This window comes from Cyanistes caeruleus, chromosome 10, assembly GCF_971803275.1.
Source record: "Cyanistes caeruleus chromosome 10, bCyaCae1.hap1.1, whole genome shotgun sequence".
NCBI lineage: Eukaryota > Metazoa > Chordata > Aves > Passeriformes > Paridae > Cyanistes > Cyanistes caeruleus.
The window spans coordinates 10,998,600-11,014,460 of NC_141710.1; the positions used below are offsets into that span (position 1 = coordinate 10,998,600).

Consider the following 15,861-nt stretch of genomic DNA (forward strand, 5'->3'; position numbering starts at 1 on the left):
ACTGAAAAGCCCTTGATTTCAGCCAGTAATGAGTAATAAAAATGACTTAGATCGGGAGCAAAGCCAACTGTCTGAGCAACAATATTCATTGAAGATGCACTGAAGTTATATATGATTATGAGAATGCCAAGTGTGTGGCTTATTAAATTTGCTTGAAGAGAATTCTTGGGAGGAGAGAAAGAAAGAGGCAGTGCAGGTCTCACTGAAACAGATGCATATGAAAGGGTAATATTTGGATTAGAAAATAAATTAGAAGAATTCAAAGGAATTCAACAACAGTGTTTGAACCATATCATAAAGGAGGCTGAGGATTAAGGGCTTATGGGGAAGAGAAAAACAGAATAGTAAAGTGTGCATAAAACTCATAGCTCCACAGAGAAACACATAATCCCTTTTCTGTGTGTTCAAGGGTGAATTTGGTTTATTTTCATTATTTCGTTTTGCACTTGTTGAATAGAAAGGAATAACACAATAAACATGAACAAAACCAGGATGCATTTAAACAAACTATTAGTTAATTCTGCAGCTGAAAAGCTTTATAGGTAATTAAAAATACACAACCTTGGCTTTTTCTGTCTCTCTCTGAAGCTCTGCATTACTAAAACATGCAGATGAATCCCTGAAAAAGCCTTCTATTCAAATTGTAAGTTATATGCAAGGGGAGTACTGGCATATGTAATTCAGTCTTTCTGCAAAACAGAAACAATTCTGTAGTAGATTTCAATGTCCTTCCCTTACAATATAGTTATCAGAGAAAGGTTAGTTCTCTGCTGGAATACTTTCTGAAAGCATCAGCTTCTACTGCTCTGAAGAAATACAGTTGAAAAGACTTATCCTGTTCAATAGCTAACACTTTATTAGGGGACTACTGACCAGAAACTCATTTGTGATTTAAAATCTGTGAGACTCTAACAGTTGATCTGATACTGTGGCCAGTATTTTTTTCTATCAAGCTGTTTTTGGTAGAAAATTGGATTTTTGATTAGATTGAGATGTGCAAGAAGTGATGAATTTTTCTGTGTAAAATTTCCAATGCTTAAAAGAAAGGAATTGATGAAAAAGGTACGAGATTGCATCATGAGAATTATAGTCCTGGGCCAAAAGTTTCCATTTTGTTCTAGGAGATAGATTTCCTACAACCTGGGGTTCTTGGGATATATGAATCAACATTAAGAGAGAAAAAAACCCTGTATTTAAATCACTTCTTAGAGGATCTAGGTAGTGGCAGGGTTGTCTAAAACTTACTAACTTACTAGAACTAACTTGCTCATGCTGAAAAGTGTTTTGAACACTGCAATGCCATAGATCTGAGAACAGCCCCAAGCTTTAAAAAATAATTACAATTGTACTAGTTACTTGTTCAAACAAAAACCAGATGATCAAATTTCACATTTCTAAACTCTAAATAACACAATGGAAAGAAGAAAATGGAAAGAAAAATCTTTGTAATTACGACAATTTTTAATGAAACAGAAATTAAACTAGGTCATTGCTTAAATCAGTGGGCCAGACTGCAGTTTATACAATCCCTTTGCAAAAATCTACTGGAATCCAATCTTTCAGACCACTTCTTTCTTACTAGAGATCTTTGTTTTCCTTAATTTTGAAGCATTTTTGAATGGAAGTTGATGTAATTTGTTATCTCCATACCTGTCTGACATTTCAGCTCTCTTAGGAAGAACAGATTCTTATATTCTCATATTTTTTGCTTATCCTGGTAATTGTTACTGTTTTCCTGGCAAAATCTCCCATCTTTCCCCTGATGAAGACATAAGGCTCTTGCTTTGCATCAATGAAATCCCATCCAGCTGTATTCTAGCAGCTGTTATTCCTTACACCAGTGTAAGACACGATGTCAGTTATTTCCATGTCCTACCTGTTTGGTTCTCATTTTGGAATCTGGTGACAGATTGTTGTAGGTGTAATGGGCCTGTGTGACTCCACAGAAAAGGACAGCAACAATACCTGAAATTCAGAGAAAAAACAGAGTCAGATGCTTCTGTTTTCTTACTTAGGCTTGTAAAAGGCTGCATAAAAAAGAAAATTAGTCTGTTAACAGTTTTTTATAACAAACGAAGTTTGAGATCTATGTTATAAGGACAATCATGCTTTCATAGCATTTCCACTACTGTGTATTTGGAAATTCAAAGGCTGTAGAAAATTTGTTTCAGTTAATACATGGTGGCATGATCCAACCATAATCTGACTGTAATTTTAACTGTAGGACTAACCTAATTGTAATATGAAGGAATTTGGACTATTTGAAAAAAAAACAAAAAAACTGTCAGGGACTGAATAGGGAAGGAAAAAATAATTTTGTTGCATTTAAATGGATTGAGACCACTTGGTACTGAATGCAACAGTGTAAAATACTTGCAGTTGCTGCCTGATTGTAACTTATCACGAACAATGTGTAACAATGTCAAGGTGAACAACACCACGTTGCTTGAGAGTGAAGCTCTAGCAGGTGCAAGCTGTGCTGCCCAGAGCAGGCAGGTCAGTGGCTGTAGACACATGTTATAGTTATAGTCCCAGCTTGTGGAAGGTCTGGAGGGGCAGGGAAGCAGGGCTACCAGGAATAATAGTAACAAATTTGTTTTATAGGGATATTTTTCAATACTGTGGCCCTGGTGCTAACTCACTAAAATCACAGAGTAACATCACTGTAGTGCAGTGTTGTGATTAAAGTAGCTGATAAGATTGTTAGGTCTGGACACAGATAAAGCAGGAGGAACCCCCATAAGGAAAAAAACAGAAAACCAAAAATAGTGTCCATCAGTAGCCATATGTAAATGCCCATGGAGGAAGAAATCTCTGCTTTTTTCTTAAACTTGGGGCTTGTCTACATAGATAATTATTTACACAACAGCTCAGGGGTTCTTGTGTCCATTCTGATCATCATTCCCTGAAACCCTGCAGTGGGGTGTGCACAGAGCAGTGGCATCACTGGGAGCTGGGCATCTCCAGGGCTCCTGTACACAGTTTTCCTCCATCCACCCCACAGTGCTTTAATCCTCATGCCTTTCAGCCCTTCTCCTCGCTGCCTCCTGTGCAGGAGCATGCCCTAATTAGCCTTTTAGTTCTGCTTCTTCAAGGGCTGCTCCAAACATTACTAGATCATTTTCAGCTCCCAGGCTGCTTACATACACTGGCATTATACTGATGAGTCTGAGGCAATAAAGCAAGCAGAAAGATGCCTGTCCAGGTTTAGGCACTATTCATCCTTGTGATGTGACTGTGCTACAGCTTTCTAGGCATTTATGGGGTTAAACAAGCATGAACTGAAACATATAAACCAGTTCTACTGGAAGCAAAGAGCATGAAGTGGAATGGTGAAAAGAATCTCAGTCTGTTCCTCCAGTCCTGGACTGGAAACTGGATAAAGCTCCCTCCATCTCCTCCAGGATGGTGACTCTCCTGGCTTTATCGGGTCAGTAAGAAGGGGGTCAGTAAGGAGGCAGAATCTGCTCCTTTAGCACAGCAAACCAAATATAAACAGTCTGCTACTTGAAAAGCATTAATGGGAGCAAGCCAGGCTTTGGAGTCCCAGGAAAAATGGAAGGGAATGTACAGAACACGTGTCAGTTGCCTCAAGCACTGGTGCCTCTACAGGTTCTTTAACAGGCTTACCATATCTCTAAATGTTTGAATTTTAGCAGCAAGAGGGCCCTTGAGGGAGGTGAAATATCCTCTTGCCCTGAACCACAGCACAGATATGGGAAACAAACCAAAGTCATAATTTAGACAGTACTGAAACTATTTCATTTGGGGAAGACTGTGTTTGTGTGATCTGTGAATTCTCACATACCAGTTAATCATTACCTTACCATGTCTTTCTTTAGACTCTCCTTATATTCTTAACCAAGAAAATATTGGCCAAGAAAATCCAATTTCCTTGCAAGCCCCTCTCTTTTTTCTGGGAAGAATTGAGGCCTGGAATTAATATGCCTTTGATGGATGAAAAAAGTATGGAGTATGAATTTTTGATTTGATTTGGCACAAGGAACAGCTGTCATCAGAAAGCAAACAAGGAAACAAATACATGTTTTTTCCCCACGAACCACTGTGGACATTTTGTTTGCTTCTGGGTTCTCTTTATATTGTAAATTTACCTGTACTGCTTCTACAGAACACTGACTCTTTAGCTGAGAGAAATTCCACTGAGCTTTTGGTGTGTCTTTGTTTTTTATATTTATTTTCTTAGGTCTGTTTTGATATTTACTTTTTTTCTAGCTACACTAAGACTTTTCTTCATGGTAAATAATGTGGGGTGTGGTAAGATTGACACATTCCAGGAAGTTTATATTTTTTGAGGTCTAATTGTTCTCATAAATGCATCTGATTCTTTTTTCTCAGTAACTGTATTTGGTTGTGCAGAACTGATCTGGTGAGTTTAAAATTTCTCAAGGCATTAATAATATGCACTGGGGTGCTCAAACATTTCAGTTAAAAATACAGCCAAACAGTAATGCTGCTAAGTATCACCAACTCCAGGCTCAGTAACTGAAATGGAGTTTCTGATGCAGTTTCTTCTCTATTAATCATCAGGATGTCAAGACTTGCATTTTTAAAATTGACTATTAAATTCAGCTGTGATTATAAACTGGTTTTGACTGCTAAGAAACTGTTAATTATGGGTACTGAGAAAACTGAGAGTGTCATGAAGAATAAAATGGCTTAAATCTGATTTTGCAGTAAGAATAAATGAACTGAACCATGCAATTATGCAAGTGTAGAAACCAGATACCCTGTTTCCAGGGAAGACTGGGGGAATGCAGTAGAATATTTCAATTGCTACAATTGAATGCTTAATATGTACCAGCCGTGGCTCTCACAATGAATAGTTAAATGGCTTAGAGAAAACTGTTTGTAATGAATAGCCATAAAAATGGTTACTTAAGAGTAATGACCAATTACACATTAACTGAAAAGGAAAGAGAAGTACCTGAAGAGACAAACACAGAACTCTTTAGTTACAAGGAAAAAGCAATCTGGATTTCTTTGTAGCACTATTAATGCTAGATTTTGAAGTTAGCTGGGTAGCAAAATACTGTATGAACAGAGTATGGCGCAGAATGAGGTTGTTTTTGTGGGTTTGCTTTCACAGAGAAACAGGTAAGAGCAAATATGGAAATAGTGGAGTTGTAAACAGAAAGGATCCATTAGATGCAGGGAGGCAGATAAAGCAAGGTGGCCCTTTTACTTGTCCTCAATTTCAGGCAGTTGGAGACAGCTTGCTCATTGCTTTTTTAAGCAGCAAAATTACTGAGACAGTACTACAATAGCAGAGCAAAATGCTAACTTAAAGTAATCAGGGAGTGTTTTGAGTTGGTAGGTGGTAAATTGTTTGCAATATAGCTCCTTATGTTTATTAACAGATTACTGAGATTTTTTTCTTAATATAAAACATGAGACACTTCACAGACAAATGCTTATATCACTAGTAAACTTTCAGCTACAGATCAATCTAATTGAAGAGGTTTTACTAGAAATAAAACCCTACCATTTTATTTGTTGTGGTTTTTTTTGTAACAGAGAAATTGAGACAGCTTGTTAGCTGTTAATATAGCTAGAGGACTTATTCATACATTAGTTTTTACAAATACATGTAGTTGAAATGGTTGTTGAGTCAAAAGCTAGTAATAGAAAAAATATAGCAACTGTATAGGAACTTGTATATTTAACAGTATTTTGCTGATGGTGTGAGCCTTAAAATTCTAGTGTGGGTATTAATTTACAAGTGCTAATCTGAAAACAGCTCCTATATTGTCAATGAAAGACAAAATCTTTTTTTTTACATCATTTTACAAACATGCAAAAAGGAATGTCAGAGAAAAGCAGCATGTGCAAAGTTGTTTAAATGCAAACCTGGAATTGAGTGGCCACAATCAAAACCTGACAATTTGCTAATTTGAGAGACTAAGCCAGGCATTTTTCTCGAGCTGTCAGGTCTTTTGGTGGTAAAAAAAAAGTAATTTAGAAAAAGAAAACCCTCAAACTGCTACATTCTGAGGGAGCAAAGGAATAGATAAAAAGAATAGCTTCATTTCAAAAGATCTGTAAGCAAACTGACCAGTTTTCATCCCAACTTTGAAGGTTTCCAGAGCTTCTGGAATGCCTCTCTAAACCTACACAACATACTGAAATCTCACAGTAAAGCAGCCGGAACTGGTCTTTCATCAAAGGTGGTGAAATGCGTGGAAAAAGGAACAATGAGGATTGGGTAAAAGTGAAATTATTTAAATCAGATAACATTTACTTTGGAGTCATATTTATGTCAGAATCTGCACAGCATCTCTTGGGATGCAGATTGAATGTGTGAGTGGCAGGAAATGAGGCTGTCGTCTGCCTCAGATTGCTGCGGTAATAACCCAGACACCCAGTGGCAACAATATCCCAATCCAGGCTGTTTTCACTGAGGGTATGAAGTGTGACTAATCATTTTCTTGATACTAAAGAGAAGATTTAAGGCTTCTTACACCAGGACTGCACCAATGCAGAGCCAAAGCTCATGCTTTGTTCATGAGCCTTTTATCTCTGGAGTAGTCTGTGGTTGATTTTATGTTGAAGTGACAGAAAGCATCAAGAGATGGAGCCGAGGGGATTTTTTTAGGCCCTTATCTGAGGACTATTTGTTGGTATTGCACCTGGCTGCTTCAAGTGAGACCTGGGCTTCAGTGTTCTACTTTTGTAACCCCAAATGAATTGGTGAATTCAATTTACATTGGAACTCCTGTGGTGACATATAACAGCTTTTATACTGGTAAGAGTGCTTACCCTGTTTATCCCGAACCTCTGCACCAGAAATAAGACAAAACATACACATTTCTGTTTTTCCTTACTGCCTTAGAAGACTGTACCTACAGCAGCCCCTAAACCAACCAGACCCAAGCCCTGACTCCAGTAATGGATTTGCAGCAGACCAGCTCATCTGTCTCTGCACAGCAGGGCAAATGCCATCTTCTTACCTATTGTTTTCCTAATTAGGTTTACATTTCATCCTGTGCTCCTGGAAGTGGCAGAACTAGAGCTCACAAGAGTTGCAGTCTCTTTCTTTTTGACCTGGAAGCCAAAGATCCCTTCTCCCTCCTTACTGGCAGGAGTCTGCCTACTCTGAGTGACACAGCATGGCACATTACTGATGAATAAAGAGAAGAAAACCACACAATTTAGAATTTAAAGCCCAGAATATCTTTCTTGTATAGAATAATGTCAGCTCAGTGAACTGAAGCCCATCAGGTACCAAACTGCCTTGGACTCACAGTGCTCAGAACAGCAGACAGAAATGTTTTGGTAGATCCCTTCGAGAGTGTCACAAGAAGAACTGGTCACAACGTTTTAAAAAAGCAATGAGGTAGATGACAGATTCTAGACAAATCACAGCAAACAGATAGAAGTGAACAGCATGAGGAAAAATGCACTTTGTCAGCAGTATTAAAGAAAATGGAAGATGGTGACATTCACTCTTGCTATGTCTTAAATACAAAGGTAGCACAAAATTGCTCCAGTGAGGGATCAGATCTTTGGACTCATCCTGGGTACCTCATTCATAATATGCTGCTTATTTTTTTTTGGAGGAAAAGGAGGAAGAGCTTTCCTGCTAGGTAGACTCTGCTCTCCTGTGAACCCCTGAATAAGAAGGCAGGTGTCACAAAGGCAGAAATATCACAAAATGTTCAAACAAGAATTGCTGAAGGTGAGGAAGCAGCAGTAATTTATTATCACAAGCTTTTTGCTTTATAATGATCAGAAATCAAAGGGCTCTGAAAACCAGTAAAGGAGCAAAAATTTCACTCTCCAACAATTTTTTCCTTCAAGGTCTATTGTCTTTTTTGTCTTCATAGGTCTTTACTGTGTAAAAATCAGAGGAGCTTGGCTGCAATTTTGATGCCTTTACACTGAGTCACTGTGTGACTTTGAAGTCTGCATCAAATGAACACATACGTACCAGTCAATTCCCATACATATGCTTCAGTGTATTTCTGCAGGTAAATGAATCTCTTTTTATTTGAATATCTGGTCACTTTAAACAGGTGTAGATACAGAAAATCTAAGTGAGACGACCATGTACATAATGGAACCTTTCTCAGACTGAGAAATTCATTTAGAATTTAGAAAATTTTGTTAATTATAAAACAAGATAACAAGCAATTAATAAATACAGTATGTACTTTCCTCATTTATTTCAACAAAATGTTTAATTTAAATTATTTATGGTTTTTTTCATAGCCTACTAGTAAATACTATGTAATGAACTTTGCAAATGAAAACAACTCTATTAACAGTGACCTTACTCTAGTATTCTGTTATTACAGCTTTGCTCAGCAGTCAGGAATGATATACTCCAGGGCAAATGAGAAAATGCACAAATTAGGTTCTACTGTATAACAATCAATTTATCATGCATATGTCACAGCTTGATGATATAGCTATAAGATTAATAACCATAACATTAATTTATAATTTTCAGTTCCCACTATAACAATAGCTGTGTAGTCATCCCAGATTTTTTTTTTTTTTTTTTTTTGATTTGTTGGTTCGATCACATCCATTTTTCAACCAGGGTCAGGCCCATTTATTTTGTGTTATATATCATGGGATATCTTGAGGCAGAGGAATGAAATATTTTCTAAAATATTGACCCGTACTACTTTCCATTTAAATTTTATTTTAGAAATCTGCAAGCTGAACAAGTGAGCCCTACCACCTACTTTACCCACTAAAAAAAACAGTATAGTCGATTTTATTTCTAAATTATGAAATACTTCAATATTACACTTCAAAAAGCTCAGAATGATTGAAGGACTGCTGTGGAAAGCATTATAAGAATAAAATTATTTTGCAATTACATTACTTAATAGCTACAGGGAAGCACTGGTCTAGTGTTAATCCTTTGAAGTTCATTTAGAAGGAATGAACAGAGAAAACACAATATCCAAGGAAAATGAAGATGAATGTAGGCATAAGTGTCTAATGGAACAAGTTAATATTTGAAGCATGTCAACACTAGGAGTGTGGTCCACAGAAGGCAGCGATGCAGCTGTGCCACTCTGGAGTGAGGCTCTCTGGGTTCTCACAGCTGCTTTGAGAACAGGCACAGGCGGCTGTAAAACCAGAACTTGCATGCACTGAGACAAAGGACAAAGCAAGAAAGCTGGAAAAGAATGGGAATGATAGAGTGGGGATTAAGAGCTGAGTGTATCCTGGAGCATGACTGAGTTTTTCTGGGTTCTCCCTGCCTTCTGCAAGAGGTGCTTTGTGTGTACCCACCTGTGTGGGGACTGCACACAACTTCATTTTGCACAGATTTCCTTAGCAAGGGTATGAGAAATCAGAGCTGAACCAAAGTCTGGTGAAAATTTCTTAACCAAGAGAGTATTTCTGCTGCTGAACTTGGAGTTTAAAATAATATTTTGAAACGAGGGGGGTTTGAGCTATTTCAGAGGAAACAGAGAAGACAGAAGCAACATCAAAACTGGTTAAGCCATACAACTAAAGGGTAATTTCAGGACAGTACTAATAAAGTAAATGCATTTATAAAACACAGCTTTGAACTTCTGAAGCCACAAAAAGGGCTCCATGATTTTTTTTCAAAACAGCTTCTGACAAAAGCCTTTTATAGAAATTAAGTGACAAAGATTTAACTGATAAAAGTTTCAAGATTACACTTTGCCTTCTCACAACAGTGTAATAAAACAATTTCCCTGTGAAACTCAGAACCCATGAGAAAATATCCATGAAAAAATGCTAGTGACAGACCTAAAAGTGTTTGATACTTTTTATTGGAATATATGTGTTGGTGAAGTAATTATCTTTCTTCTATCAGTTATTTTGATAAGAATTAGTTAAATTTCCCAACAATTTTCTATTTTTCCCCTTAAACTGAAACTTTGCTTTGGTTCCACTCTCCTCCTCTATCCATTTAAAATTCCTTACCATGGCTACCACCACCATCTGTGGTGTTCAATAATTAAGTGTTTTATTTCAGATATTTTATATATTACAGCAGAAAAAAGCAATGAAACACTCTTCAGGGTAATTACCAGGAGGGACTCTGCTGTCCATCATCATGTTTGCAGCATGTAAAAAAGACATACGCCAATTATTTTTGTCTGGACATACAGTCTGTTCCTGTGCCTGAGAAATGGAAATTACTTTTGGTGTACCACCTAAGTCTCTGAAAGATATTAGTGTTTCCTTTACAAATCTACGTTTTGTGTGTCATGTATAATTGATTGTTCAGTTGTTGAAACACAGAATCCTTGTGCTCTGTGAAGAATGCATTTTAAAGCAGTCCTTACTTGGAAGTTACTGGATTAGGAAATCAGTACCTCCAGTAGCAGGCAAGTGATCAACAATCATCCTCCTTTGCTTCCATTTTCCTGTAGTGTTCATGCCACGTTTTTAAGAGCTTGTTAAGTCTAACCCCAGGCAGCAGCTGAGACTCTCACAGCTGCTCACTCCCTCTCTCCCTCCTCCCCGGTGGGAAGGGGGAGAGAATGACAAGGGTAAGAGTGAGAAACCTTCCTCCAGCTCCTCTTTCTCTGGAATGGGTCAGCTGGGATCAGCTCTCTTGGCTGCATCCTCTCACAGCTTCTCGTGCACACTCAGCCCGTTTGCTGGGGGTGTGAGGTGGGTGAGGAGCAGAAAATCCCTTGGCTCTGTATAAGTGCTGCTCAGTGATACCTGAAATATCCCTGAATTACCAGTGCTGTTCCCAGCACCACATTAGCTGTTGTGAAGAAAATGAATGCTACCTTGCCCAAACCAGTAAGAGCTGTTAAGAGACAAAAGTCCATTTGGTATCTGATTTTCTTGATGTAATGAAATACAAGAAACAAATCAAGAACAAATACCCTTTTGTTCAGTTCATGTACCACTGTTTTTATTCATTGGCCTGAAGAATTTGGCAGTAAACAGGATGCAAAGTTGTATAATTAGTAAGGCAAAGATGCAGATATTAATACCCATTCAGAAATAGCTTGATTGTGTGGCTGATATTAAAAAAGTAACATGCTGGCTCCAGAAATCTCAGTAAAAATATAACTGTTGTCTTCAAAAGGCTTTGAACAATTTTGGAAACAAACCAGCATGGGCTGCATTACCGATCCATTAAGCATTTTTCTTCTCCTGATTTTCCCTGACATTAATTGGAGCACTGGATTTCAGGGGTGACAACCTCAAGAGCATTAAAACAATCAAGGTCATAGAAACTTTGTTCTTTTGAATCACACTATACAATAGGTTACTGTGGAGGTAAACTATATCCATTTACAAATTTTGCCTAAACTCCTGTGTACACTTTAATGGAGGCCCTGGGTACATAATTGACTGTGATTGTACAGTTTCTTCCCTGGCATTAATGAAAAAAAATCAGATCACACATCTTTCTACATGTCACTGGGGCATGGCTGTGCCAAAGGTGTACATGTAGGTGCACTGAACATGACCTTTTTTATCCCAAAGTACAAAGGTGAATGCAACCTATTGGCCCTGTTCTTGGTTTACTATTGATAATTTGTCTTAATTATTGATAATCGGGAAAAAACATAATGGATATGGAGTGTGTGCAGAGGAGCACAGAGTCTGGTAATCACAAGGCACTGCCTATTTCCTTCCTTGTACTTACTGTTATCTTTGGTTCCATAGCTGGCTAGAAAATAGGGGGATTAATAGGGGGACTAATAGGGATGGGATAATGCAGGGAAGAAAGACTGAGGACTTGAGCATGACCTATTATCTTTGTCTGGAAGAACTATCCAATGTCACTACAGAATTGTTCTTAAAAATGAAACAATCTTCAGTATAGCAACAGGCTTTTAGAACCTTTATATAAAATGTCATACCTAAAATAAACCATTCATTTACCCACACTAGAGGCATATTATAAGATTGTTTTTATTTAATTAAATGCAACACTTACCTGTAAGCCCAGCGGCTTCTGCTGATAAGAAGGCACTCCAGGATAGGAGGAAAAACAGACCTGTCTCCAACATAGGAAACTCACACAGCTTTGTAAATTTTGTCAAGTGCTAAAAGATTACTAAGGAAAAATAAAAACCCAACTGCTTCGTAAGCTAAAGTTACCCCCATTATGAGAAAGGATGAAAGAAAGCAAGCTCCCCTGGCATACTCATCTGCACATGTTGAATTTGGGAAAAACTGCACAGTTTCTAACTTAGCGAGAAAAATCCAGAACAGATTTTAAAGCTTTTTAAGTACTTTTGTGGAGTTTGAATTAATTCCTAGTTGGTTGCATTTGATTCTTTTTCCCATAAAAAAGGAAAAGGAAGCAATTTCTTCCAGTTTTATAAACAAACTGGCATTTGTTTACACTTGTGTGAATGCAAGAAAGATCAAAATCAGTGATTCTACAGTAGCGTTTTATATGAACTGTAAAACACAAGAAAAAATAAAGGGCAACAGACAGACCTTTCATTTCTAGCTTAGTTAAACTGATGGGCTTGTTGGACACACTGACACGGTGTAGAGTTTCCCCTGTACTTTTCTATAATTGCTGCTAGCCTGGAGTTCATAAATAAGTTGCCGCTCTTAATAAATTCATGTTTGAGCATCAAAATATTTTAAAACACTTTCCTTAAAGTACAATTGTTTATAAATAGGATGATAAAGGCCAGAGTCCTGCCTAATGGTAAATGTAAAAAAGACATTTGTAGATTCCGGCAAATGAGATTTCTTGTCAATTTATGATTTGTCTGTTTGTTTACAAACACTTGAGTCTAGAGTGCAAAGCTTCAGGCTCAAGCTGAAGATGGTCACTCTCAGATATTGGATATTTTTTCCAACATGTATAGATTTTCTCCCTGAAAACCAACCATAAAGGATATTAAAGCTGTGACAACAGCATAAGAGGATCCCATGGCAAATGATCCAGCAAAGATGCCCAGAAAATTTCCCACTGACTGGAAGAAAGCAGCAGCGTCAAAAGCATTAGGATTCTCCTTAGGACTGTAAATAGATATAGAGCTGAAAAGAAAACAAAGGGGTAGGGGAGAGGGAGAGAAAAAGGAATAACAAATTTAATCATATTGTAACAATTTTTGAATCAATAATTGAAAATGAACAGTTTTTGGCACTCAAAATGCAAAACAAGGCTTCTCTGGGCTAATAGCAGATGGGAGCAAAGCAGATGGAGACTGGGGAGAACCAATTTGTTTTAAGGTATCACACTGGAAATAGTCTGCTGCCAGTCAGCAACACTTTTATACTAGAAGTGCCATAAACAATATTGTTTCCAGGCCAACAAAACATTAAAAGGTGGTAGGTGGATAAGAAAACTGCAGGAAAGATAGATAACTTTGAATTATTTATTGGCCATATGTCTTCAGAGCAGTTACATATTCACAAATATCCTTGGTAAAAAGTGCAGCTTTGTGGCTGAGGTTCAAATGGGTGACACAAATCACAGCAGGTACCACACATGCAGCAGTGATTTTGTCACAAACCACCAAGCATTATCCTTCTTGGTGTAACCCTTCATAACCAGGGCTAGAGCTGTAGCAAGAGCTCAGCAATAGGAAATCTTGTGGTTGTCCTACAGAAAGAAACTGCTGCATTTGTCCGCGGTCATCTCCTGTTTCCCACCCCAGGGTGCAGCCACACAAGTATTTTGGAATGGGAAAGGATGCTGCCAAAGCAAAGGGGCTATGCACTAAATAATTCTTTGAGCATCTCAGAGTTATTTGCCACCAGTTATTAGCCAGAACACCCGTGACTCCCTGTATGTATGTCTTTTTCCTTGTTGAAATGTTATATTGAACAGATACAAAATAGCTCTAAGCCTCACAAACTAATTAGCAACATCTTGGATCTTTGTGTTCTGTTGTTTTGAGTACTGTTTTGAGTACTTTTATGATCCTTGTCAAAAAAATGTGCTGAGCTTCACACTGGATTCCAGAATGTGCCTTGGATTGCTGGAAAATGATTGGTATCTTAAGAATTAAAATGTTAGAATTTTTAAAAAGTTGCTAATATTTTAAGATTTTGGATATTAAGAACATGATCCTTGCAGTCTGATGTTTTTCATTTGGAAATAAGGCTTAGAGTTGAAGTTCTGTATAAAGGATTTTCTAAAGAGTTGCATTGAAATAACATGAAGATGTGAAAACAGTTCTCATGCTTTCTCTCTGCAAAAAGACCACAAGGACTGTCAAAGCATTTGGTGGAGCACCACAAACAGGAGGGGTGAATGCTCATGTACTACAACAGGAGTAACTAAGCACTAAAATCTGTTATCTCCAGTTATGCTCATTAGAACCCCCACAAAATCAGTGAGATGATTTCTGGTAGAAGGTGCTATTGATACAGACACAAAACACTGGCAGCAGAGGAACTGGTAATCAGCAACACTTTGATATCTAAATTTTCCATCCTTTTTCAACTGTGGCTTTCTTAGATCAGGGGATCTGTTTTAATTCTTTGTTTCTCTTGCCTAAAAACTTGCAGGTGTGTCTTGACAGCAAAGCAGTCTTTGCTGAAACCTTTGCTTTGCTTCTTTGATGTTTGTCCCAGCCATGTACACAGAGACTGCAGCTGCTGGTCTGTTTTGCTTTAGGGAATTATAAATCAGGAAATGATCATTTGTGCCACTGGTGCTGTGGCCTGCATTGAGTGGTGAATTCAGAGAGGTCCTAAAACCAAGGAAAATGGTTCTATTAGAATGATGGACTCTGACCATAATAGGGATGTGAGGTCTTGACATGGAGTGAAAATTTATTAGTCAAATGTAAGCCATAGTTGGTAAATGGCTTTTTATTAAGTATGTTAATCTTAGGGCAAGAAAAGTTGGCTTTATTAAGACTGGTGAGGGTTACAGTTTGCCCTCCAACCTACCAACAGGCTTCAGGTATGAAAACCAGAGGAAAGCATCCTATTCTTAACATAGTTATTTCAGGAATAAATATGAAGTGACTCATTCTCACTGAAAAATTTTTCTACTCAGTGTGCCCCCCCCATGACTTTTAAAAAGCACCATAACATGACATATGCTCATTATACTGCTGTGGTTTCTGGTCTAAATCTTTCCAGAACTCCTGTTTCCCTGCAGCTCAAAGAATATCTACTTCTATTTTTCATTTTGAATTATTCTCTACTAGAGCTATTCATTTTTTCTGGATATGTTTCTTTTTAGCACTAACTTTTAATCCTTTCAAGCATCCAAAATACATAGTAATTTACCTGGCAGTTTTTCTATATAAGCTGCAATTTAACAGAACAGGATTTTATCCTGTTTGTTCCACTACTTCCTGCCAAACCAATTACTTGACCTAAAAACAAAATTGCAAAGTTTAACACTGGAGAGAACCATAATTAAAGTTATAGTGCCTCTACTCTTCCTTTTCCTTGGAGAGCAATTCAAGAGGCCTGCTGGCATGACTTGCCCTCTCTGCTATCTGCTCTCTGTGCTCTCTGTACAAAGGGGTTGATTGCAGTTCATTAATAAGCAGTGCAGGAGATTTTGATACTAAATTTCAAACTGTTTTTAGGGTTTAGAGGCTTTCCAAATGCTGAAAGAGTTTAAGGGGAAAAAAACACAAAATAGTTTATTTCTGAAAATTTGTACCAGAGGTGGATTAAGGGAGTCCTCAAAGTAAATGCAGTAGAAAACTGTTTCCAGAGACTGAGAAATGGGCAGATTTAATGGCAAAGGCCTGCTTTATCTGCTGTCCATAATGAGAAAGAGTGCAGGGGCAGGAATGAGAGATTTTTATGGGCTCCTTGCTGAATGCTCAATATCTGTATCTCACAGACACCTGTCCCAGTCCCTGCTACCTGTCTGTGTGAGCTTGGTAACCTCTGCCTTCCTTCTGGCTGGAGTCAGGAATAATACTTCACTTCCTG

General features: G+C 37.8%; 1 protein-coding gene across 3 annotated transcripts in view; it reads right to left on the bottom strand.

The window, feature by feature from the left end:
- SLC9A9 (solute carrier family 9 member A9) overlaps window positions 1-15,861 on the bottom strand; it is a 188,977-nt gene that overhangs the window by 93,853 nt on the left and 79,263 nt on the right. For all 3 annotated transcript variants that reach the window (XM_086844288.1, XM_086844289.1, XM_086844290.1), the window contains 3 exons: window positions 12,849-12,987; window positions 11,924-12,029; window positions 1,877-1,965 (listed from right to left, as the gene is read on the bottom strand). In XM_086844288.1, the coding sequence (XP_086700414.1) occupies window positions 1,877-1,965; window positions 11,924-12,029; window positions 12,849-12,987 (334 nt within the window). The remainder of the gene's footprint in view (window positions 1-1,876; window positions 1,966-11,923; window positions 12,030-12,848; window positions 12,988-15,861) is intronic.